We start from the raw sequence: 26,076 nt of genomic DNA, 5'->3' as shown, positions 1-26,076 counted from the left end.
CTCACTAGCACTGGTCCTTTTGGGTTTGAACATTTCAGGCGTTTCTTTTTTGGGTCCTTGATATTCTTGCCACGCGTATCCCATCGTCGTCGTTGGCGGATCGATAACAGCCTTCAGCCGGAAGTTATTCTGTCTATATGATGTGTCTCGATGACGTGGCAATTGTGTCGCAGGTTGCGACCACCATGGAGGTACTGTAGTTGCGGGCGGAGCTCGAGGCGGAGGAGGTGAGCGTGTCGGAGGGGGTACAGTAGTGGTAGTAGTCGTAGTGGTGGAGCTAGGTGGAGGCGTACCTGAGGAACAATCTCACTACCCGGGTTCGATTCCTTCCAAGTCCTAATATTTTTTGTTTTTTGTGCTAGTTATTTCTATCCAACTGTCATTCTTCTAAACCCATTTTGAAAGGGTGATCTTTCATTCCCCTCTCCGAAAAAGCTAATTTCTGCTAATTAGCTATTACTAATTGGCCAAATTATGGAAACTCGAGCTTCTTCTTCTCATATACACATCTCATTTTTCTCATTTTCCACCCACGCTCGCTGGAAAAAAGCAATTTCTTCTCGGGGCGGGGGCAAAAAGAGTCTCTCTCTCACTCAACTTTTCTCTATCTTCTCGAAAAAAAACAATTTTGGGTGTTGGAAAAAAGAAGAGGGGACCCACAAAAAAGGCGGAAAAACGACCGAGAGAGAGACACCTCACTATCATTTGTCATTCTTACGCCGAAAGCAATCTAAATGGAAAAAGAGAGAAAGGAAAAGTGAATGAGGAGCGGCCGCGGGAGACTACTATTATTCTACTTTTTGGTTTAGAAAATTGCGAAACATATGTAGAAAATAGGCTGAAAATCAAAAAAATCATATTTTTAATGCGCTAGAAGCGATTTCAAACACATTGGATATCTGAAAAAAGAAGTAAAAATAGATTGGCCTTAGGAAGGATTCCAATCTAAAGGTCAGGGGTTCGATTCCACCTGGGGCCAAACTGGAGCCAAGCTCTTTTTGCTTCTTTTTAAGGGATTCTATAGGGTTCTAGAAGGTCTTAAATGTCAGAAAACTTCCTCCTAACTCATTTTTGATGAATTCCAGGAAATGATCTACCCAAAGTGCCTCTACAAATCGTCTGGCTTCATGCAAACGTGCACTCAATCCGTCCAAAAGTGCGACCAAGACACTCGCTGCAAACATATAAGACACGCCCTGCAAGCGCACTGCCCGGTGAAGAATGGAGAGTGCGCGAGAAGCTCGTTGGATGATTGTAGGAGGACTATTTTGTCGGCGAGGTGGATTCTTTCAGATGAAAATTGCGAAAAAAGACCTAAAAAGAAGAAAAAAAATAATTTGGACGTCGGAGGAATCGAACCCGGGACCCTCTGATCCATAGTCAACACTCCTAGCCACTAGGCCACTTTGAAAATTTTCCACCAGCCTCTTCCGCCTCGGCTACCACCCCTCCTTTGAGGGCGCCAAGGCACCCTCTCTTCTACGTCTTCCGCTCCATTTCCTCCATCTGCCCGCGTGGTGTAGTGGCTACACTTTTGCCTATCAATCTAGAGGTCCGGGGTTCGATTCCACCTTGGTTTTTTTTCTTTTTTCTTCTTTTTCAAGGTCTCTGATAGGCTTTAAAGCTGCCCTAGACCTTTGAAAACCGGTTTTTCATGATTTTTGGTATCTAAAAACCCCAAAAGCCTTTGAAAATCTTGCTTTTTCAGAGCGTCTATCCTGGAACAACCATGTTTTTGCAAACTATCGGATGTGCAATGTCTGGCTCATCAGAATACAATGATCCCAACAAATCCCTGCATTGAGAATGCCATGATTGAATATTCAAGAATCATGGGGTACAATAAACCGGGTCTCGCCACGAATCGAGTCACGAGTACTGTAGATGAGGTTGAAGGGAGGAATAAGGATGAACAAGAGGAAGATGAAGAGGAGGACGAACCGATTAGAAGGACCGCTAGTACGGTAGGTTTTAAAAAATTTTGAAAATTTTTTTTGGCATTTTTAATTTTTTTTCAAAAATCCAAAATTCTAATTTCCAGCGATTACAAAGAGATATCGAGCTTGATTATAATGAGGTTAAACTTTTTTGTCCAAATTTTTAAAGTGAAATTTCGTGAAATCCCGTGGTGATGGTGCAAACGCGCTCCAGTGAAATTCTATTTATTTTCCTTGGTTCAATTTTGCTCTAACTGTTTGAAAATTGTGAAACTGCTTAAAAATCTTGTGACACAGTTGTCTACCAAATTTCAGCGCGTTTCGATCATTTTCAGCAAGGTTAGATGAGATTATCAAAAGAGCGCGTTTTCTGAATATCGCCCAAATTGGTTGAAAACCATATAAAACTGCTTGGAATGTTGAAATACGTCGTGGCAAGAATTTTCATCGCGATTGATAAAGTTTGAAGAAAATTAGGAATTTTGCAGAAAATGCGCTCCAGCGTACAAAAATCAAAAATAAGCGTAACTTGCTTCAAAGTAGCTCAATTAGTCTGAAAATTTCTGAAAACGCTTCCAGCCCGTTATAGTACTTTCTGACAAAGTTCGGGCTAAATTTGAACAACTTTTGCAAGTGCGCTCCACTGAACTTTTGTCATAATTCGCTCAAACTGGTCGAAAGGTACATCAAAATGTTCGGCATATTGAAAAACGTCGTAGCAAAAGTTTTAATCGCGAATGATCAAGTTTGAAGAATTTTAGGAAAATGCGCTCCAGCGCACAAAAAATGAAAAATGAGTGTAATTTGCTTCAAAATGGTTCAAATTTCTCCAAAATCTCAGAATAGGCTGAACAAAGTGTCAGAAACGTATAAAAGTAGCCAACGTTCAATTTAACAAGGGTGTTGCAAATGCGCTCCACTGAATTTTTGCTATAACTTGCTTCAAAGTTATCGGATTAGGCTGAAAATTTCAGGAAACGATGGAAAACTATTTTAGTGCCTATTACTAAGTTAGAGCCGTTTTTGAGATAAATTTTGCAAGTACGCTCTACCGAACTTTTGGCATAACTCGCTTCAAAATTGACCGATTAGGTTCAAAAATTTCAGAAAATAAAAAAAAATTGTTTAGCAACATTTCTAAATTGTTCTAAAAATGAGCTTCTTTGCAAACGCGCTCCATTGTGAAATAAGTGAAAATTACGTGAAATGTGTGAATTCAAGCTCACTTTTACTGATTCTCAACACATTTTTTGCAGATCAGTCACATTCCAATAACTACAGTAACATTTGCCCCAGCAGTGGCTCCCAAGACCACCTACCGACCCTATCAACAACAAAATAATAGGAAACGAATGCGAACAACGACAACTACAACAACACGCGCACCAATGACAACATCCGCTCCTACAGTAATCCGAACTACAAAAACTACGAAGACTACAACCACGACTACAACAACAACTACAATGTCTCCTCCAATGGTGACGTCAAAGAAATCCAGTTTTTTGGATTTATTCGGAATTTTTGGAAAAAAAGAAACTGCAAATGTGGATTTGGAGCAAAAAATCATAAAACCTGAGCAATTGGAAAATTCGGAAAAAGAACAAATGAATGAAGAAGAAATGATGATCAAAAAATCGCACGATTCTCCGAAAAAAACGAAATTCCGAACTACAGTAACCCCGCCGATCACTTCGGAAGCTCCGCCCCCATGGATCTCAACAACACCTACGGTACCCACAACAACTACAGTATTCACGACACATGCTCCACCCCCAATGGAAGGATGTAATACAAAAGATGCGAATGGAAGAGAGATTTTCACTCATATTGGAGCGATTATGAGGGTAAGTTCGCTCTATTGATACTTTTTGAATATCTCATTTTGGAAGAATCCGAGAAATCTGAAAACTTCAGAATTACATTTTAATGTACTGAAAAACGTATGTGCCAATTTTCAGCAAAATCCGACCACTTATTACGAATGCGCTCTACCGTACTTTTGAATTATCAGGGTTGATAATAATCCTAGAGCTCTGAAAATTTCAGAAGTGCAATTTCATGTATTGAAAAACCAGTATGCAAATTTTTAGCCAAGTCTGAGCACTTTTTGCAAATGCGCTCTACCGAACTTTTTGAATATCTAGGTTCAGAATCGTCCTACGGTTCTTAAATTTTTAGAATTGCGTTTTAATAAACTGAAAAATAGGTGTGCCAATTTTCAGCAAAATCCGATCATTTCTCACAAACGCGCTCCACCGAACTTTTTGAATATCTCACTTCAGAGAGCTCATGGAGGTCTGAAACTTACAGAATTGTTTTAGAATGCACTGAGAAACCGGTGTGCAAAATTTTAGCCAAATCCAAGCTTTTTTTGCAAACGCGCTCTACCGAACTCATAGATTTTTTTCAGAAATACGTCGATTGGTCGGGTCGTTGCTCCACATGGTGTGAGTGTGAATCAGAGGATCATTTGGCATGTGCAGCAATGCCATGTCTAGACCATGGGACATGTGATGCGCCGCTAACAACTATTGGTAAGTGGTTTTATCAATAGAGCGCGTTTGCAAAATTTTTCTGAATCTGGTTGAAAACAAGCGGAAAATGTTTTCCATGTTAAATTACGTCGCCATAAGAATTTTCACCGTGATTGGAGCAAAAACAACGATTTTAGATTTTAGGAGCAAATGCGCTCCAGCAAACAGAAATGAAAATTGAGTGTAACTTGCTTCAAAGTGATTCAAATCACTTCAAACTTTCAGACTAGGCTGAACAAAGTGCTAGACATAACTAGAAGTAGATAGCGTTCAATTTAACAAAGATTTTGCAAATGCGCTCCACTGAACTTTTGCCATAACTCGCTTCAAAATGGTCGGTTTTGGCTCAAAATTTCAGAGATGATTTTTAGCGTTTTATTAAACAAGATGACGTTAAAAACGCTTTAAAAAGAGAAAGATTGCAGAATTTGGTGAACGAGTCTTCCTCAAAGACCGTGGCGCGTGCTACTGTGAAACTGGAAATTTCGTGTGTGAATTTGCGGAAGAGGCACCGGAAATGTATCCAGGACTCTATATGTCAATTGGATACTCTCAAAAAGATGTGGAATTGATCAGAAAAACAGTTCCGCGGGAAATTCTGGATAAAGCTGGATTTTCCTCCTCCGACGCTTCAACAGATATCGCCTCTCGAATGCAAATCGCTTTTGAGCGAATTTTACCTAAGAATCTACAATGTCGAATAGTAACAATGAATGAGCTCTCGGAGCCGGGAAACGCGCTCTACCGTATCGAGTGGTACGGTAGAAATGAGATGTTCAATCATACAAGGACCAAGTGGCACTCGGATGGGGCGGAGAAGGTAAGGGATTTGAAGTTCTCATATCTCGAAAACTCAAAACGGTCTCATTGTGGTTTTTATACCATTTTATAGAGAATTTTTCGAATTTCATTTTTCTTGTTAAATTTTTTTTGATATCTCTTTTAGTTTTTGAGATATAAGCATTTTAAAAAGTAGTACCAAAATTTTGAAAAAAAATTTTTTTCTCGAAAAATGTTTTTTTCAGCAAAACTCCAAAATTTTCAGATCTGCTCACCGTACGTACGAAAATTGGCCGATCACTTTTCGCTCAACGAATCACCACGTTTTCAGTTGGTACTGTCAACTGTAAAACAAGTCAAAGTGAGTTTTGGGTTTTTTTTAATTTTGAAGAAAAAAATTTTTCTTTCGAATTTTTTCTCAAAAACACAATTTCTAGACCAATTTTTTGCTCTAAACTCGATTTTAGTGACAAAAACCATTGAAAAACAATATTTTTCCTTCAGGTTCTCGACTATTTGGATGGGTTGCCACAGTCTGGTGCTGCTGGCGGACAAAAATTATATTTCGCGGGTTTTTTCAAATTTCATCACATTTTTCTCATCATCATGCTCAGTTTCTTAGCGTTTTAGACTTTTCCCAAAATGCCTTTCTCGATTTCTTGTCGTTTTTTTCTTGTGTCCCATCATTTTTTTTCCTCTCATGTGCCTTTAAAAAAGTTTTGTTTGAATGTAATAAAATCAATTTTCTTTGTGAGAGTTTTATTAAAAATCTTCATTTACATATTAAGACCATTTCACAATTTTATCGAGAATAATCAAACGTAAAACAGTGGAGAACATCCAAAATTTTCAATACGATTCCTAGAGTTACGGGGGGGGGTGTTCGAAAATGAAGCGACTTTGAAAAGCGATAACTCTGCTCAAAATTGAGTGATCTGGTCAGTTTACTGATGAATTATTAGAAATTCTACCCTCCAAATTTGAGCAAAATCCATCAATGTCTTCAGGCATTTTAAAGGTTTTAGTATAATTAAGTTATTGCAATGAATCGATTGCTCTCTAATGCCAAACACCCATTGTAAACCATCCGGGACCACATTCAATCTCTGCCTTCACACCGTCCGTACGCTGGATTCTGTAGCCACCATCAAATACCCATTCCAATGCATCACTGAAAAACAAATATTGAAATGCAGTAAACCAGATGATATACACTTACCTACTACGGTCATACACTCTCACTTCGTTTGTTTTCACAATTTCCAAGTCTTCATCAAACGTTTCTCTAAACATACCTTTCTCGAAATTCAAGTATAACCACTCCAACCGAGCTGATCCACCGGTCCGCCAGTGTCTTAGAAATGAGTTCAAATCGGAAACGGAGAGTATGGAGCCTTGAATGCGAATAAAGAGAACATCGAAATTGATTAAATTGTTGAGAGTGACCCAGTGGCCGTTTGAACCAATGAACAGCTTTCTCATTGGTCCCAGTTTTCCATTGAATTCAAAATCATCGGAGACACAGTCGTCAATAATACAATAGCATGAAGATGCTTTAGGTGAAGATGCTGTGCCCATTTAAACTGGTTTCAGTTCGTTTTTCCTTTCAAAAAATTTTGGATTTTCAGCTAAATTAGACAAAACTTTATGGACAAATTAGGTAAATTTTTTTGTTATATTTTTAAAGATTATACCCTCCCAAGTACGTCATTGCTCATGCTTTTTTGTGTCTCAGACACTTGAGACTCTCTCTCTCTCTCTCTCTATGGATACAAAAAATAAAAGGAATTATATTGACTCCTCATTTTTCCCATTTTTTCCTTTTTTTTTGAGCCAAAAAACTTTTCTTATGAATATTATTAAAAAATATGTATGAGAAATTCCGCGGGATGCTCTCAAGGATTCTGACAAATCCCATTTCTCACATTGATTTGAAAAATATATAAATATGAAAAATAAAAAAAATTCTAAATTTTTTTTCCAAACTTAAAGAATTTTGAAAACCAGAAATTCAGAAATTCAGAAATTCAGGAATTCAGAAATTCAGAAATTCAGAAATTCAGAAATTCAGAAATTCAGAAATTCAGAAATTCAGAAATTCAGAAATTCAGAAATTCAGAAATTCAGAAATTCAGAAATTCAGAAATTCAGAAATTCAGAAATTCAGAAATTCAGAAATTCAGAATTCTGGCGGAGCCTAGTCGTGTTTAAGCTCATTTTGAAGCTGAATTTGTGACAAATTCAATGAGATAGTTTCTGTCAAGGTACCATGAAAATTGAAAATGTTACAATATTTCCGATTTTTCCCTCTAAATTTGTACAATTCTAGCTTTTCTATTTTACCATCAGATAGGTAGTTTTGTTCCTTTCTATTTGTTCCAAATGAGATAGCGAAAAGAAAAGAGAGATTTAGAGAAAAAGGAGAAAAAACTTGTAGAAAAAAAGGAAGAGGTTGACCTTGATTGATATATATTTTGGGTGTTTTGGAATGTGATGAGACAAGGAAAGGAACAAGTTAGGTTAACAAATAAAACACTCGTTTTCATGTTTTTCTTATTGATTTTTTTTTTCACTTTTCTTTAACTGAAAAAGTGTCAAAATTGGGAACATTTGAACATTTTGAAGACTGGGTTTTTAAGTTTCAAAAAAACTACCATAAACACTCCAATAGAACGCCACCCAAAGCGTCGAATTTGAGCCCGTGTATCTCATTTTCAGTGAGAGATATCAAAAAGTGGTCAACTGATAAAATGTAGCTGATATTGTGATAAACATTTTTTCAGTTGTCAAATTTTCGATATCTTTTAAGTGAAGTGAGATACATAGGCTTAAAGTGGACGGTAAGGTATTTCCAACCCATGTTTTGTCCAAAAATGAGAGGTTTTGATCCACTAGATTTAAAAATACAGATAATAAATTTTTTGACCTTCAAAAACCCAAAACTTTCTTTAAAATGTTTTTGTTATTGGTATTTTTTGTGTATTCTTTGAAGATCTGATTATTTTGTTTTTCAGAGTTTTCAAACTATTGAAAAATCCAAAAAATTTCAGACTTTCCACAAAATCCAAAATGCTGAGCATCGATTTTTCTATAAATTTCAAAATTTTGAATTTCTCATAAAATCAAAAAAATTCCCTCTAAATTCTTGGTTCATTTTTTTCCAATATGAAAAACGAGGTACATTTTTCTTTTTTTGTCTCTAAATCTCTCATTTTCCCTATTTTTATGGTTCATAAGACTCCTGAAGCAAGGAACCAGAAACGCTCTTTTTGTTAATTAAGAATTTCCTATTTTTTGGTTCTTTTTTGAAGCCAAAATTTGGGAAAAACCTTCCGTTAGTTCCTCTAATAGACGCCCACCCAATCCGTCAACTTTAAACTCAATTATCTCGGCTCCTGTGAAAGATATTGAAAAGTAATCAACTGATAAAATGTTTATCATGATATCAGCAACATTTTATCAGTTGACTACTTTTTGATATCTTTCACAGGAATTGAGATAAGTGAGCTCAAAGTGACGATTTGGGTGGGCTTCTATTTGAAGAACTACGGTATGTTTCATTCTTTTTTTCCAGATTATCTCCTTTTCAGACATTTTTTTGATCATAATCTACTAGATTTTCTTTTCCTTTTTCTCTTTTTTTTTGGGTTAAAAAACGTCATTATTATTACTTTTTTTGTTTTTTGAAAAACAAGAAAAAACTGAAAATTAGCCAAAAAAAATGATTCACCTATTTTTCTCCCTCTCCTCTGCAGCCCTATAATTGGCTGTAATTTTAGGGAGGATGATGAACAGAAACTGAAAAATAGCAACAAAAAAATACTATAGTTGAATGAAAATCTCTGAAAATTGTCCAGAAAAATATTTGAAAAAAAATTTCAAAAATTGTTTTTTTCAAATTTTTTTCCAATTTTCAAATTATGATATCTCCGAAATTCAGAACAACCAAACTATGGTTTTTATACCATTCAATAGGAAATTTTCTGAATTTTATTTTTATAATTAACAGATTTTTGTTAGATTTTTTAGTTTTTAAGACATAGGCATTTTAAGAAATGGTGTCAAAATTTTGAAAAATATATTTTTTCTTTTTTTTCAAAAACTCGTAGTTTGAAAAATTTTAAAGGTCTTAAATTGATTTTTATACCATTTTATAGGAAACTTTCTGAATTTTATTTTTATAGTAATCAATTTTCTGACAGCTTTTTTAGGTTTTAAGATATAAGCGTTTTAAGAAATGGTGTCAAAATTTTGAAAATAAAATTTTTCAACTTTTTTTTCAATTTCCAGCCTTTTTTTATGGCTTCTATCTCACTTTTCCAACTCTATCATCATCATTTTTTATCTTTTTTTCTCTCTAATCCCATCACTTTTTTCCCATCCTCTCCTATTTTTTCTATTTTTATAAATTTCCGGATTTTCAGAGAAAAAGATGTCCACAACCGATTTATATCTATCGGTGCCCCAGATGCTCAGTTTAGGACAGAGGAGGTTGGTACTTTTTTTTGGAAATCGAACAAATGACTTGGCGCTAAATTCAAAATTAAAAAAAAAACTTTTTTTTGGAATATTTTTTTTTATATTTTTATATAATTTTCCAAAACATTTGTTTAATGATATTTATACCATTTTATAGGAAATTTTTGGAATTTCATTGTTGTAGTTGACCATTTTTTGATATCTCTTTTAGTTTTTGAGATATGAGCATTTGAAAAAATAATCCCAAAAAAATTCCAAAAAAATTTTTTTTTTTCTAATTTTTCAAGTTATCATATCTCAAAAACTAATAAAAAAGAAATTGTGATTTTTACACCATTTTAGAAGAAATTTTCTAAGTTTTATTTTTGTAGTTAACCGTTTTTTGATACCTATTTTAGTTTTTGAGATATGAGCATTTGAAAAAATGATCCCAAAAAAATTCAAGATTTTTTTTTCAAAAATTCAGATGACGTGATCGTCATCTGAAAATTCTAGACATGTGCAGATTAGGCTCCACTAATGCGGATTATTATTTATCAGAGAAAGTTGTCGTCATTTTTTGTTTATCAGGAAGTTTTTTTTTGTTGAAAAATCTGAAGAATCTGAAAATCCAAAAATTCCAAAAATCCGAAATTCTGAAAATCCCGATATTTCGAATTTTGGAAAATTTTCAAATTTCCCGCCCAACCATTTTCATTCAAATTATTTTTCAGAAACAGCGAAGGAGGCCTAAACTCCAACGACCTATTGTCCCAGGGAAGTGATTCCCTAATGGATTCAGCTGGTTTAGGCTCCTCCCATCCGAATTTGAATTCTACAGGAAGACGTGAAACGAATCCATCGATTTTTGACGAACATTTAGTGGATGCCTTCCGGAAACACTATGAAATTGGTTAGTTTTTTTTTTTGAAATTCTGAAAAATCAAAAAAAAAAAAATATTTTTCGAAAAAATTGAAAACTCCAAAAATCTAGTAAAACCACATTTTCAGCAGTTTTAATTTAAATATTCAGATTCTATGCTCAAAATCCAAAATTTTGAGCCCCATATTGCCCTGTTTCTGACAATTTTGAAGTTTCGGATTTTGAGAAAATAGGTCAAGGGTTCGACTCCCCCTCTATGGCATAGCTATTTTGCAAGTGTGTCTGGGTTTAAAATAGCAAGGAAATTGATTAAAACCCATAAAAATTAATGGAAGAGTCCGAAAATCGAGTTTTAAGAAAAAAAAAATTTTTTTCCGAAAACTTTAAAAATTTCAAAAAATGTTTTTTTTGAAAGTTTTTTTCCAACAGTTCTAGAACAATTTTAATATTTTCCCTATCATTTTTCTTGTCCCACTGTAATATTTTTTACAATTCTCACCTCCCCTTGATAAGCCGCCTGATACACCTATCACAAATATTCCAAATGTGTAAAAAAAACTTTTTACCCAAAAAATTTTTTCCGATTTTTTTTTCTATTTTTGTAAACACTTTGAATTTCGTCAAAAATACTTGAAAAGCACTCATAAACCTTTTAAATTGTTTACTGTAGTTCTTTGAAATTTTTGAAAAATTCCAAAAAATTTTAATTCCAAATTTTTTTTCTAAAAACCAAATTTTTGGACTGTTCTCTGAACTTTTTGAGGATTTTAATAAATTTCCTTGCTCATTTAAACCCACACACACTCGCAAAAAAAATCATGCCACAGGGCGGAGTCGAACCCGTGACCTGTTTTCTCAAAACCCAAAACTTCAAAATTATCCAAAATAGGGCGATATGGGGCTCAAAATTTTGGATTTTAAGTCTAGAATCCGAATTTTCAGGTTAGAACTGCTAAAAATGAGGTTTGAGTGGATTTTTGAGAGATTCCATAATTGGAAAATTTTTTTTTTTTAATTCCAAAAAAAAAAATTAAAAAATCTTTTTCTGATTTCTGATTGTTTTTTTTTCAAAAAATCCAAAACATCCTCTTATGACCACTAGACCTTTTTTTTAATCTAAAATACGGTCTAGTGTTCTTGAAATTTTTCATTTTAAATAAATTTTTGACGATTTGCAATATTTTTAAGTTTTGATTTTCAGAAAAAAATTCAAAAAAAATTTCTTTTTTCAGAATTTTTTTTTCAATTCATTGAATCAATTTTTCCCTTTTTTCTGAAAAAAATTGGTTATCTAGATGACCTTACCTTAAGGTCATCTGAAAGGGGGAAACTGACTGACCCGAATGAATGAATGCCACTCCTTTTGAAGGTTTTTCTAGAATTTTTGGGAATTTTATATTCTGATAGTTTCGGTTTTCGAAAATTTTAAAACCAAAATTTAAGAATCTGAAAATCAGATAAATTGAAACAAACTGAAATTTGGTTTTTTTTTGTTGAAAATTTGAAAATAACCGTACAAAAAAGTTACTTTTAAATCAATTATCTGAAAACTTTGTTTTCTTTTAAATGCTATTTTTTAAATGGAAAAATAATTCCTGAACTTTTAATTTCAAAAATCCGAAAATCTGAAAATTACTTGAAATTTTGAATTTTCACTTAAAATTGAAAAGCAAACCTCCCATAAATTTTTTTAAAATTCAAAATCCTGACAAACTGAAATGCTGAAAATCTGAATTTCTAAATTTTGAAATTTCGAAGTTCTAAAAATCTGGAATTCTGAAATTCTGAAAGTTATCCCAACATTTTGATTTTTTTTAACCAAAAACTGAAAACCAATCCTACCCTAATATTTGAAACTTTTCAGAAATTTTGAAATTCGAAAAATCTGAAATTATGAAAATACTTTAAATTTTAAAATTTCCCAAAAAATCGAAAATTTAATATTTTATAATTCAAAATCATGAATATCTGAAATTCTAAAATTCAAATTCTGAAAAATTCTGAAATTTTGAAGTTCTAGAAATATTTGAATTTAGAATTTTTAGAAATTCGGAAAATGTTGAACATCACCTGAAATTTTGAATTTTTTTCAAAAACTCTAAAAATCCTAATTTAAAGAATGCGTAGTCGTGAAAATCTGCAATTGTCCGAAAGTTCAAAATTAAATTTTCATCAATTTCAAAAATCGAGAATTTGAAAATTGTTCTGTTATTGTGAGTCCCTGCCATAATTTCTTTCAGAATCGATATTTTCGAACCAACTAAATCAGATATGATAGAGCTCCACGAGTACTACAAAAAGATATTATTTGGAATACTGTATCTTATCTATGAACAAAGTTACAGATCATAAAGTGAGGTTTTCTCGCAGGGCCCGGCTGCTTTTTTTGCTCCTTTTGCTCTGTAACTCTGTTCATAGACAAGATACAGTATTCCAAATAATACCGTTTTGTAGTACTCGTAGAGCTCTATCATACCTGATTGAGTTGTTTCGAAAATATCGGTTCTGAAAGAAGTTATGGCAGGGCCCGCGAAGGCCCGACAAAGGCCCGGATTACAAGTATGGTGAAAGGTGTTTTCTTCAATTTTTGAAATTATAGGTTGACTTCAAAAAGTTCAAAAATTCCAAAATCCATAAATCCATTGAAACAAAAAAGAGGGTGACGAATTCAATTTCCTAGTTGTCTTCCCTATATAAATCCACTTAATGACCAAAAATACCTCATGTGGTGTTCCCCCTTCTCCTCTCATTTAGTCTATTTTCAAGTGCTCCTCTTCTTCTTTTCATCCAAAAAAAAGAAGAATCATCTGGATGCCATCCGAATGACGGAAGGGAGAAGAAGAAATTTCACTTTTGTTTCTTGCTTTATTTTTTTGCCTGCCCACGCAATAGATAGATTGATGTTCTGGGATAGTCTTCTGTATTGATAAGAACATTCTCTGTTGTTTTTTGTTGTCTTTTTCTCTTTGTTTTGGCAGAATTGAAAAAATTGCTAAACAACTTTGAAAGTTACATTTTCGGAAGAATCCTCAAAAAATATAGCAAATATGATAGGCCTGTTTTGAGGGCTTCCAACTAGCCTAGATTGAGCACTAAACCCTATTTTTATTCAGAATCTAGCTGACTTAACTTGCTTCATTTTCACCACATAGCGATGAAACTAAAATTTTTGAAATCCTCAAAAAATTTGCTTCAATATACACTTGTTTTAAAGCTGTATAACTGGCTTCGTGTAGTTTGCATTGTCTTGAAACTTATATATTTGAAATCTACGGAAAAATGTCAATCAGACGGGTACAGACGGGTACCGTAACTCGACTAGTTTTCAAAGAATGTTTGCTAAAACTTATATTTTTAGAATCCACGGAAAATTTGCAATTGGATACGCTTGCTTTGAAAACTGTTAATTTGTCTAGTTTTCAAGATTGAGCTTTGAAATTTATATTTTTAGGATCGACATAAAATTAGTAATAAGACAAGTCTGTTCTAAAGGTTTATAACTTTTTTAGTTTTCAAGATTGAGCGCTAAAACTTGTATTTTTAGAATCACCGAAACATTTGCAATAAAATAAGTTTGCTTTGAGCGCGCCTAACTTGCCAAGTTTTCAAGAATAAGCTAAGAAGTTCACATTTTTGGAATCTACGGAAAATTTGCAATAAGATGGGCTTTTTGACATTTTCGAACTTTCTCGAAACTCTGAAAAATCTCTAGTTAGCCAAAGAATTTACCAATAGTCTAAACAGTAGTCTCAACACTAAACCCCACAGTAATCCTCTCATTTTACAACATCGCTCAATCTACATCTACACACTATCCAAGGGGGTCAAATGTAGATAATTCGCGTCCCGATATTAGAGATTCTCCAATGAGATTCATATAATTTGTGTGTAAAAACGAGTGAACAAGGGGGACACTGGGTCACTTTTATTGTTGTTTTTGTTTTGAATTTCCTTTTTTCGACCGTTGATCATTAGAGGGTTGTTAAGACATTGATAGGACACAAGGGGGCCTTAAGGATCCGGATTACTGGAGATTTTTGGGTAATTGATTTAATTAGTGCACAATAAAATGTCTATTAAAGAAATAGGTGCATTTTTGGTGAATTTGAGAATTATTTAAAGTTTCTAGAATGTTTGAAAACGCGTATGACCAAAAAACCTCTCAACTTGAAGCTGAATTATCACGCTTCCTATAAATGATATCAAAAAGTTGTCAACTGATAAAATGTTTATCATAATATCAGCTACGTTTTATTAGTTAACCATTTTTTAATATCTCTTATAGGAACCGAAATAATAGAGCTCAATGCTCTACGATACCTCATATAATTTTTCATAGGTGTGATCCCTAACTTTAAGCCCATATATCTCACTTCTTATGAAAGATATCAAAAAGTTGTCAACTGATAAAATGCTTATCATAATATCAGCTACATTTTATCAGTTAACTACTTTTTGATATCTACTCTAGGAACCGAAGAAAATTAGCTCAATGTTAAATGTAAGGTAGCTCTTTTACGATTCAATTTTTTCGCACTTTTCAAACCTTTCCCATGGGGATTCTTCAGATTTTTATCTCTTTGATTCAGCGTCATATCCGTTTCTTCCTTTCTCTTTTGAACTGTCTAGGCTACACAGAGAAAAATTGTTTCCTTCCCGATCAAACCATCATCATCATCATCTTCAAAAACCCTTTTTCATTATTTTTCCGTTGTTTTTGCAAGATATTTATGTTTTTTTTTCTAGATTTTTCCTATTTTTAGGCTATAAACTAAACGGTATATTGTAGAAATTTTTAAAAAGCTAATTTTCCAGAAGAAAATATTCTAGAAAACCGATTACTGTAGTTTTTGAAAGGCTACTCTATGGAAATATCCTCCTAATTTTTGTCATTTTCCGAACTTTTCCGAATTCTGTGAATGGCAATTTTCAACCAAGCTACACAGTTAAGAAGTCAAAAACAGACCAAAAATGGCTCAAAATTGGCTCAAAAACGGTTCTTTTTTTTTTCAAAAAATGGTTCGAATATTCTGTTTATTGTCTGTCTAGGCTACAAACCATCAATATCCATCCCTTCCACGGCGTTATCATCACTGACTACAAGTGTACGGAATGAGAAGAACTGATCTTATCATTTCGGATTTTAGTTCTCTTTTTTCTTCTCTAGTTCTGATCAAATTGGACACACAAACATTTTCATCGCTACAAAGTATGATTACGGGAACAGTTGTCATATCTTGATTTCTATAAAAGATATCGAAAAATTGTCAACTGATAAATTATTTATCATAATATCAGCTACATTTTATCAGTTGACAAATGTTTTATATCTCTTACAGAAAAGGAGATAATTGAGTTCAAAGTGAAAGCAGTGGAAGCGCTTCAGCATTTGGTATTTTTTGGATACTTTTTTTGGAAAACAATTTGAAAATAATTTTTTTTAAATTTTTCTGAAAGTTTGGCAGTTTTGAAATATTGCTATTGTTAAAGTTTATACCCTTTGGTTATTATTTTAACTTGAAAAGTTCAAGAAATTTCATCGAATCATATGCTGTTCTAACATTTTTAGCTACATTCTAGTATCTCCAAATCGAACTTTTGAAATTCCATATTTTCAATTTTTTGACTAAAAAAAATAAACTCAAGTGTCAGCCAGGAAACTTGAAACACCCTAATTAAGTATAAATTTTAGACTAAAACTTCCTTGTTGAGATTTGTCTGGATTTTTGCGCGCGGATCCTCCACCACACTATCAATTTTGAGCTCAATTATCTCGGTTCCTGTTAGAGATATCAACAAATTGTCAACTGATAAAATGTAGCTGATATTATGATAAACAATTTATTAGTTTATAATTTTTTAATTTCTCTTACAGGAACCGAGATAATTGAGCTGAAAGGGAACCCAATGGGCGCGCTACCACGATTTCTAGTAAAAAGCTACTTGCACTTTGAGCTCAATTATCTCGATTCATGTAAACGATATCAACAATTTGTCAACTGATAAAATGTAGCTGATAACATAATAAACAATTTATTAATTGACAAATTTTTATATCTCTCACAGGAGCCGAGAGAAAGCGCTTCAAAGTAACGGTTAAGGAAACCTTGTTATGATCTCTAGTGAGCTTCACTCTATACTCCTCTTTGAGCTCAATTATCTGGGTTCCTATAAGAGGAATCAAAAATTTGTCAACTGATAATATATTTGGCATAATATCAGCTACATTTTATCAATTGACAACTTTTTGATTTCTTTTGCAGGAACTGAGAAAAATTGGTTCAACGTATATTGCTTATAATTAGAATTTCAAGAAATTGGATCATCCTTTGTCCCTTTAATTGTCCCTTTAAAACTCCCAAATTTCTTCAATGCCATACACTGATGACCTCACAAAGAGACCCGTTATCTCTAAATTAGATCTTCCTAGAGGCGCAGTACCGTATGATGACACATCATGAACCATACAAAAAGAAAAAAAAAGAAGAAATAAAATGTTTTTTTATCTGAAAATTCTATCTTTTTGGGATCATGCCATTATGTATAGTTCCTTGAGCGAATAGGCAAAAAAAGACAAAAGTTCGTGTTTTAAGATTTTTATCTTTTTAAAATTGTCTGTAATTCTGAAATTTGTGTTTTGTTGAGACGATGCTGTTCTTCTAAAATAGATTTTTCTGTTTTTTTGCCTATATTTTTTCACGATTTCCTGTTTAATCAACATTGATAAGGATAATGATATGATAATGAAAGAGAAAGGTTGAGATTGCTTATATTTTTTGTTGATAGGACTGGCCTAATTATGATTATATATTCTGAATATTCTGGAATTTTTGAATATTCTGGAATTTCTGAATTTCTGAATTTCTAAATTTCTGAATTTCTGAATTTCCTGGAATTTCTGAATTTCAGAATTTCTGAATTTCCGAATTTCTGAATTTCTGAATTTCTGAATTTCTGAATTTCTGAATTTCTGAATTTCTGAATTTCTGAATTTCTGAATTTCTGAATTTCTGAATTTCTGAATTTCTGAATTTCTGAATTTTGGAATTTCTGAATTTTTGAATTTCTGAATTTCTGAATTTCTGAATTTCTGAATTTCTGAGTTTCTGAATTTCTGAATTTCCGAATTTTGGAATTTCTGAATTTTTGAATTTCTGAATTTCTGATTTTTGAAACTTTGTCAAAAATCAAAAAAAAAAAAAATTTCTCGCATGCATCAATAATTTTTTTTCCTTTTGCAACTAACTAATCCTATTCAGTGAGCACAAGTACATGAGTATGTACTTGTACGTAAGAGACAGCTAATTTTGAACTTTGTTGTCTGAAAAATACCCATTTCTAAAAATTGTTTTCAAATTTATATACTTTTTGAATTATTATATTTCCCAATTTTATGATTGTAGACTTTTGAAAATTGAAGAACTTTTTAAAAATTCCAAAAAACATTTTCTACAACAAAAATATTAATTTTCTGAATTTTTCAGCATCCGTAATCGGCGACTTTGAACGAGCTGGTAGGGAGGAAAAGTTCAAAAAGCAGCAGCAACATCAATCACGCTCTCAACTCTCCAGTCCATCGTGAGTCTTCAAATTTTAAGATTTTAAAAAATTTCTAAAAAATTTTTTTTTTGGAATTTCTCAACTTTGAGCTCATCTATCTCGATTTCTGTGAACGATATTTAAAATTGGTCAACTAATAAAATGTTTATCATAATATCAGCTACATTTTATCAGTTGATCATTTTTAGATATCTCTAACAGGAACCGAGATAATTAAGCTCAAAGAGCACTACCGGTAAATAGACAATTTTAAGGTAGTAGACCTCCTTAAGCTCTATTTTTGAGCGAATTTATCTCGGACCATGAGAACGATATCTGAAATTGGTCAACTAATAAAATGTTTATCATATTATCACCTACATTTTATCAGTTGATCACTTTTAGATGTCTCTAACAGGAACCGAGATATATAAGCTTAAAACTAAATGCTTTAAAATTCCAGAAAAAAAGTTTCTGAAAAAAATTGTTTTCAAGATTTCTGATTTTCAGAAATGTCGTTTTTTCTCTAGAAAAAAGTGTTATTTTAGTCAAAAACTTTTCTAATTCCTGTTTTCCCAGGGTTTCCATGGAAACCCGGTAATTTGGGGGAGACATTGGGTGGATACACTGAGAAAAAAATTTTTGAGCCAAAAAAATAATTTTTTTGGCTCTTTTTTTTGACACAAATTTCCGGGAGTGTACTTATCGTAATCCTAAAAAGAGTACAACAATGATATAGTTATTTCAATGGAAATTCCTAAAATTCATGTCATTTCGATTTGCTCTAGCTCAGAAGCGAAATTTAGAAATTCTAGAAAAATTAGATTTTCAGAACAAAAGTCTATAGCAAACATATAAAATTGTATGTCATCTGAAAGCTCTAAATCTGACAAACAAAATGAGCTAAAAATAAAGTTTCTAGCTTGATTCTGAAGCGAGATATAGCCTTTTTTGCATTTGAGAGAGACGCAGAAAATCGAGAGCGCTATTTCATTAAAAGTAAAATTTTCGAAAAAAAAAATGAATTTTGGAAATTTTCTCTGCGTCTTCGGCCATCGGAAATGAACCAAAAAAGACAGAAGAAACAGATTTTCTCGAGAGATATTGAAACCATTGTCTCTCCCTCACTTTTTCTTGCGTCCATTTCACTTTTTTTCTCGAAAAGATTATATCTTTTTCATAATTACTAAGAATGTATGAGATTTCTATACAAAATTATCTTAAAATACAAATTCTAGCCATCAAAATGCAAGAAAAACCATTTTTCTAGGTCTGTTCCAGCGCGAGTTACAGCCATTTTTGCATTTACGCAGAGACGCAGAGAAACGAGAGCGCTCTCGTTTCCCTGCGTCTCTCTCAAATGCAAAAAAGGCTATATCTCGCTTCAGAATCAAGCTAGAAACTTGATTTTTAGCACATTTTGTTTGTCAGATTTAGAGCTTTCAGATGACATACAATTTTATATGTTTGCTATAGACTTTTGTTCTGAAAATCTAATTTTTCTAGAATTTCTAAATTTCGCTTCTGAGCTAGATCAAATTAAAATGACATGAATTTTAGGAATTCCCACGAAAAAATACAGTATCTCATTACACAAAGATTACGGTACTCTATTTTTTTGAGATTACAATACGGTACTTTAACTGGAATTTCAGACAAAATTTTTTTTGGTTTTTTCTGAAAAATTTTAATTTAAAGATTTTTTTGAAAATTTCCAAAATTCCGACTTTTCCGAAAAATTTTGTCTGAAAATGCTGAAAATTGAGATTTTCAGAATTTGTCTTCTGATTTGTCTCACCCAATTCTCTTTATTTCTGTCTGTCTGAAAAAAATTTTCAGCCAAAAAAATTTTTTTGGCTGAAATTTTTATTTCTTCGTATCGTTGCCAGGGGAGCTGTTTTTCTTATCTGTTTACCTCTAGAAAACTCGATTTACGTCAGGAATATCTCATTAGAGTCTTTTCAGCGCTCATTTTTAGAATATTCAGAGGAAAAAAAACATTTTCAGACAAAAATTTTTTTGGCTGAAATTTTTTTTCTCTGAAACTTTTCAAAAAAAAAACTTTTCTAGACTGGAATTTTCTGAATATTCTAAATTTTTAGTTCATTTTTTTTTGATTTTCACTCCAGAATGGTACGCGGTGGTCCGCAACTACGCACCCGTAGCCCTCGCCCATTGATACTACAGAACCAAATCAACAAGTGGAGAAACGATGAGAGCTCGTCGATTTCGTCAGCCGATTCGGCGCTTGGTAAGTGGATTACTGTAATTTGAGTATTGTAAAATTATAGGCAATAAAATTTAGAACATTTTTGTAGTTTGTAGTTTCTAAATAGCTAGGAGGGGAAGGAAGATATAACGGGTTAACTGTTGTGTTCAGAAAAATAGGCATATCTCAAGAACCATTAAAGCTAGCTACAAACTACAAACTACAAAAATACGCAAAATTAAATTTTAAACATTTTTGTAGTTTGTAGTTTTGATCTACCATTCATGGTTTCTGAGATATATCCATTTTCCTGGCGAACCTACTTGGCGCCATATACGGTATCTTCCCTGTCCTTCCAGCTATTTAAAGACTACAAACTATAAAATAAAGCTGAGCAATAGTATTATCCTCCAGAAGAGCTTGCATTTCTCCACTCGGCACCAGATCGGCAAAAGAATCAAAAATGGGAATGGTTGAGGCGAGAAGCGAGGAATTTTGTGGATGACGTCATCAATGCGTTCGAGACAGGGACACCCGGAGAACATGCTGCCCAGCAGGAGACCGAAAAATTGTCGGCCGTGCAGTTGAGGAAGGATATTAAGCGATTTTGTGAGTTTTTTTTGCCAATTTTTGGGGATTTGCCCGTTCCTTGCCCATGCCTTGCCCATTTCCTGCCCATCCAAAAGTTTCAAACCGATTCTGCACAGATTTATCACATATTTTGAGTTATTGCCGTTTTTTTTTTTTGCCCATTCTTTGCCCAATCCTTGCCCATCCCTTGCCCATCTATAAGTTTATAGGCTAAATCGCACACAAATTTATCCTTTTGACCGGTTTTTAGCTCAATTTTCGATTTTTTGCACTTTTTTCCATTACTCGCCAGTGCCTTGCCCATCACTTGCCTATCCCCTGCCCTTGCATTGCCCATGCCTTGCCCATTGTCCAAAATTGACAGAACCCAATCAATATTGAGCTCAAAATGTCGCAAATTCCAATGCAAATTCAAAATTTTTCATTTTTTGTCCATTTCTTGCTCATTCCTTGCTCATCCCTTGCCCCTGCCTTGCCCATTCCTTGCCCAATGTTCAAACTTAACCAAATCTAGTCAATACTAGGCTCAAAATGTCCCAAATTTCCAGCCAAATTCAAAATTTTAAACCAAATCTAGACAAATGTTACATTTTTGCCCATCCCTTGCTCACCTACGTGCCCATCTCTTGCCCATTGTTCAAAGTTAACCGATCTTAGTCAATATTAGGCTCAAAACGTTTCAAATTGTAAGCCAAATTCCAATTTTTTAATTTGCCCATCCCTTGCCCTTTCTTTGCCCATATCTTGCCCAAAACCCAAAATTAACCAAATCTAGTCAATATTAGGCTAAAATGTTGCAAATTTAAAAGCAAACTCAATAGTTCTATTTTGCCTATTTCTTGCCCATTCCTTGCCCATCGCCTTGGACATTCCTTGCCCAAGACTTAAATTTCACCAAATACTATCGAGTTTGGGCTCAAAATGTCGCAAATTTTTATCTAAATTCGAGATTTTCATTTTTGCCCATTCCTTGCCCAGGCCTTGCCCAGGCTTTGCCCAGGCTTTGCCCATGCATTTGCCCATCCTGAAGATTCCAGGAAATTCTCAATCCAGTCGAAATTGGGATCAAAATGTCGCAAATTTCAAGCCGAATTTAAATATTCTATTTTGCCCATTTCTTGCCCATCCCTTGCCCAAGACTTGAACCTCATCAAATCCAATCATGCTTAGGCTTAAAATGTCACAATGTCCCAGCCAAATTCAAGATTTACATTTTTGCCCGTTCCTTGCCCATCCCTTGTCCAACATCCAAAATCAACCAAATCTAGTCAATATTAGACTCAAAATGTCCCAAATTTCAAGCCAAATCCAAATTTTCCAATCAAAAATCTTTCAGATTCCGCGGTCCATCCCTACCTGGAAGTCTTTTCCGCCCTCTACGACATCATAATGTGGAAGAATCCCCTATCCACCCTATTGCTCATCCTAACCATCATCTATTCCCTCTACCGTGGATGGCTCGCAACGTTGCTCTTGGCTTTATTGATCTTCCAATTATCGATTAATTATCTTCACTCCGTCAAAAATATCGATTTGGGATGGATGTTCCTGCCCAAGAAGCAGGTCATCATGCCCAAATTTGACATTTCCGGGGCCCAGTTGATTTTTGATATCGCCAAGTTGGCCCAGAAACTGTTAAGACTGGCTACGAATATTCTGGAGAAGCTGGAATCCCTGTTCCTCTGGAAGAATCCAAAAGTGACACGTGTCTTTCTGATTCTATCGATTTATTGGTTCTTCTGGACCGTACTCTTCTCAACGGGCACTTGTATTGGATGGACCGTACTGGCAATTGGCATCCGTATATTTTTCACCACATATCTTTTCGAAAGATTCCCAAAATTGAAATATCGATTTGACACTTATGGCTATTTCTACCGTAATCTTCCAATTCGAGGGAATTTCGTTTCTACACCGAGAAGTCAACAAGCGGCAAGAGGTGGGCAAGGACAAGGACCTACACCGGCAAGTGCAAGAAGCGTCACTAGCACGATTGCTCAGCATAACTTGGAGAGAATTCATGGAGCACACAGCCATCAGGAGCCAGAGGAGCGATGTGTGAGTCATTTTTATGCAGGTTTTGGCCATTCTTTGCCCATAATTTGCCGAAATTTGAAATTTCGATAAATCTAGTCAATATTGGGCTCAAAATGATGCAAAATTTATTGTCAATCCGAATTTGCTTATCCCTTACTTTAAAAACAGCGTTTTTGACCATTTCCGGCCATCCTGCCCATCCCTTGCCCACCCCTTGCCCATAGCTTACCCATAGCTTGCCTTTTTCAATTGATCAAATTAAGTGCTGGCTCGGAAACTACAGAATTTAAGGCAAACAATTGTATTCTGAATTTTTGATTTTGTTGGGTAGCTTGCCCATCCCTTGCCATTCCCTTGCCCGTTTATTGCCCTTTGATCCAATTACGACCCATTTCAGCTCAAAATGTCATAAATTCCACAAAAACTAGGATTTCTTGATAACCAGCTTTCTTATTTCTTGTCCATACCTTGCCCATCCTTTGCCCATCCCTTGCCCATCCCTTGCCCATAGAAAGTTTATTGATCAATTTGGGTCATTTCAGGCCAATAAAAAACCATAAATTTTCCCGATTTTGACATTGATGGCGAGCTTGTCCATCCCTTGCCCATTTCTTGTCCTTTCCTTGCCCAATGATCAAGGTTCCCGCGTCTGGTCACATTGGGGCTTAAAATGTTTCAAACTCTGAAGAAAGCTCAATTTTTGAAAACAAATCTACTTCAAACTCTCATTTCTGCCCATCCCGTGCCTATTCCTTGCCTATACCTTGCCCAACGTCTCAAACTTTACCAAATCTAGTCGTGTTTAGGCTCAAACTGTTGCAAATGGCATGGGAAACTCAAATTTGCCCAACCCTTGCCTAAAAAGTCATTTCCAGCACACTCCTAGCTCCAGGAGCCTATCCGCATTTGCCACCGGCGAGAAATTCGAGTCCCGCCTAGGATCAAACTTCAATTTGGACCAATCAGCGGCCGTGAATTTGCTCCTGGGACCACACCACCGTAACCCTCAACACCCTGCACATCATCTACAGTATGACTCGAGTCCTCATTTGGACACACATTCAGAAAACTTGGTGGATTCTCCGAATGCTGAAAATATTTCACTGCCTGGGGGAATAAATTTGGAATTTGGAGGCGCAGGACCGTCTAGGAATCCAAGTATTGAAGAAAATGAAGAGCTGGAGCACACCTCGGAGTGTGCTGACCCAATTATTGATAATGTTATTGCTTGTGAGTTTGGAAAAAAAAATTTTTGAAATTTTTTCTGTCAAAATTCTTTCAAATTCAAATATCGTGCATCGAAAGTAATATATTCAATATTCTGAAGTCAAGAGCTTTCAAACGAACCCCCACACGACTAGGCTCCGCCCGCTTCGAAATTTCACTTGGACACGCGACGCACGACCGCGACGCGCCACTGAAAAATCAAAGTGTGCGGAGCCTAGGCGATATGGGTCTCATTTTGAAGCTCGTGATTTCAGGAAACATTTTAAATAGTTTTTGGGAAGAAATAGACAACATTTAAAAAGTTTTGAAGTTTAAAAAAAAATATATTCAAAATTTTTTTTTCTGAAAAATTTAAATTTTCCAAAATTCCAGTCCGGAGTTGTGTGATGAACGAAAAAGAGCGACTTTTTCCAATGGGAATCACACCGGGGATACTGTACCTGACAGATGCAGCACTCGTTTTTCGGGCTCGAAACCAGTCGGATGATAAGGAGCAGTTGATGATGCTTTTTCATGATTTAAAAGTCATTAAAAAGGTTGGTTTAACTTTAGAGTTAATAAGAATAAAGTAGAATTTGAAATTCCCTATCTTTTGGTACTAAAATCAAGAAAATCCGGCTAATTTTAGAAGAGTTACAGCCAATTTTAAGCCTTTTACACCTAAAAATTAGCCAGTTTCGCTCAATTTTAGCTCATTTTTTCGCAATTTCAAAAATTTTAGATAATTGACTAGCAGTTATTGATTAATGTAACAATACCCTACATTTTGATTCTAAAATCATAAAAATTGGACTTGAATTAGAGGGGTTATGATCAATTTTCGGCCTACAGTACCTCAAAACGGCTCGATTTTGCTGGATTTTGGCTCATTTACCCTCGATTTTTCGATACAAAATGAAATGAATGACTTATAAATTGATAAAATTAGACATTCCCTACAATTTCGTGCTAAAATCATAAGAATCCATCAACAATTGTCAGAGTTATGGCCAATTTTAAGCCTATTACACCTCAAAATCACCCGATTTTGCTCAATTTTGGCTCATTTCTTCCCGGAGTTTCGCTCAAATTATCGATTTTTCCAGACACAATCACTCCGATCAATGTCGCTGATCACTGGAACCCGTAAAAGCCTTGAAATTCACATGGAAGGCCGTCGTAAGCCGGTCCAATTCATGGGACTCGCGAAACGCGACGATTTTGTCACACGGATTCAACTGATGTGTCGGAATGCGTCGGCTGATGTACAGTTCTCCGAATAAATCGATTTTTTTATCGATTTTCTAAAAATTTCATTTTACCAAATCTGCTTTATATTTTTAATTCAAAATTTTTGAGAAAAAAAATGTTTTTTGAAAATTTTTTTTTTCAAAAATTTCGAAAATTTCCCATGACCTTAAGTGTAGCTACTGTAAGATCCCTGTGTAATTGAATCTAGTCATTTTTGAACTGTATTTTTCTCAAAAAAAAAGTGATTTATTTGTGAAAATTTGAATAAAAATGTATTTTCTCTATTAATAATGACCGTAAACACTCTAATAGAACGCCACCCAAATCGTCCACTTTGAGCCCATGTATCTCACTTTTTTTGAAAGATATCAAAAAGTGGTCGACTGATAAAATGTACATGATAATATGATAAACATTTTATCAGTTGACCACTTTTTGATATCTTTCACAGGAAGTGAGATGCATGGGCTCAAAGTGGACGATTTGGGTGGCGTTCTATTAGAGTGTTTACGGTCATTATTAATAGAGAAAATACATTTTTATTCAAATTTTCACAAATAAATCACTTTTTTTTTGAGAAAAATACAGTTCAAAAATGACTAGAGAATTCCACCACAGTGGCGATGATATCAGATCTGCCGGTCTACT

The 26,076-nt window shown here is 34.2% G+C and overlaps 4 protein-coding genes across 4 annotated transcripts in view; 3 read left to right on the top strand and 1 right to left on the bottom strand.

Annotated features, from left to right (window-relative positions):
- The window catches only part of CBG13916, a gene marked incomplete at both ends in the record, with an annotated part of 13,746 nt that extends 7,862 nt beyond the window's left edge, over window positions 1–5,884 (top strand). Inside the window, 9 exon segments of the mRNA XM_002634765.1 lie at window positions 1,050–1,063; window positions 1,068–1,279; window positions 1,709–1,968; window positions 2,055–2,077; window positions 3,194–3,784; window positions 4,351–4,474; window positions 4,900–5,294; window positions 5,520–5,615; window positions 5,759–5,884. Of these exon segments, the coding sequence (XP_002634811.1) occupies window positions 1,050–1,063; window positions 1,068–1,279; window positions 1,709–1,968; window positions 2,055–2,077; window positions 3,194–3,784; window positions 4,351–4,474; window positions 4,900–5,294; window positions 5,520–5,615; window positions 5,759–5,884 (1,841 nt within the window).
- Window positions 5,885–6,313: 429 nt separating this feature from the next.
- CBG13917 lies at window positions 6,314–6,832 on the bottom strand (the record flags this gene model as incomplete). The annotated part of the gene is made up of 2 exons (XM_002634766.1): window positions 6,314–6,425; window positions 6,474–6,832. 2 exons carry the CDS (start codon window positions 6,830–6,832, stop codon window positions 6,314–6,316), a joined length of 471 nt encoding a protein of 156 aa, XP_002634812.1.
- A 2,854-nt stretch (window positions 6,833–9,686) lies between these two features.
- Window positions 9,687–10,860, top strand: CBG13918 (the record flags this gene model as incomplete). The annotated part of the gene is made up of 3 exons (XM_045236310.1): window positions 9,687–9,745; window positions 10,447–10,625; window positions 10,775–10,860. 3 exons carry the CDS (start codon window positions 9,687–9,689, stop codon window positions 10,858–10,860), a joined length of 324 nt encoding a protein of 107 aa, XP_045095299.1.
- A 7,007-nt stretch (window positions 10,861–17,867) lies between these two features.
- CBG13919 lies at window positions 17,868–25,460 on the top strand (the record flags this gene model as incomplete). Its single annotated transcript, XM_002634768.2, has 9 exons — window positions 17,868–17,871; window positions 18,080–18,173; window positions 18,645–18,731; window positions 20,237–20,385; window positions 20,758–20,952; window positions 22,271–22,992; window positions 23,847–24,201; window positions 24,571–24,734; window positions 25,284–25,460. 9 exons carry the CDS (start codon window positions 17,868–17,870, stop codon window positions 25,458–25,460), a joined length of 1,947 nt encoding a protein of 648 aa, XP_002634814.2.
- Window positions 25,461–26,076: the final 616 nt, after the last annotated feature.

Source organism: Caenorhabditis briggsae (genome assembly GCF_000004555.2).
Source record: "Caenorhabditis briggsae complete genome, chrIV, whole genome shotgun sequence".
Classification (NCBI taxonomy): Eukaryota; Metazoa; Nematoda; class Chromadorea; order Rhabditida; family Rhabditidae; genus Caenorhabditis; species Caenorhabditis briggsae.
The sequence above is the reverse complement of the archived record's forward strand: the minus strand, read 5'-3'. Positions and strand labels throughout refer to the sequence as shown.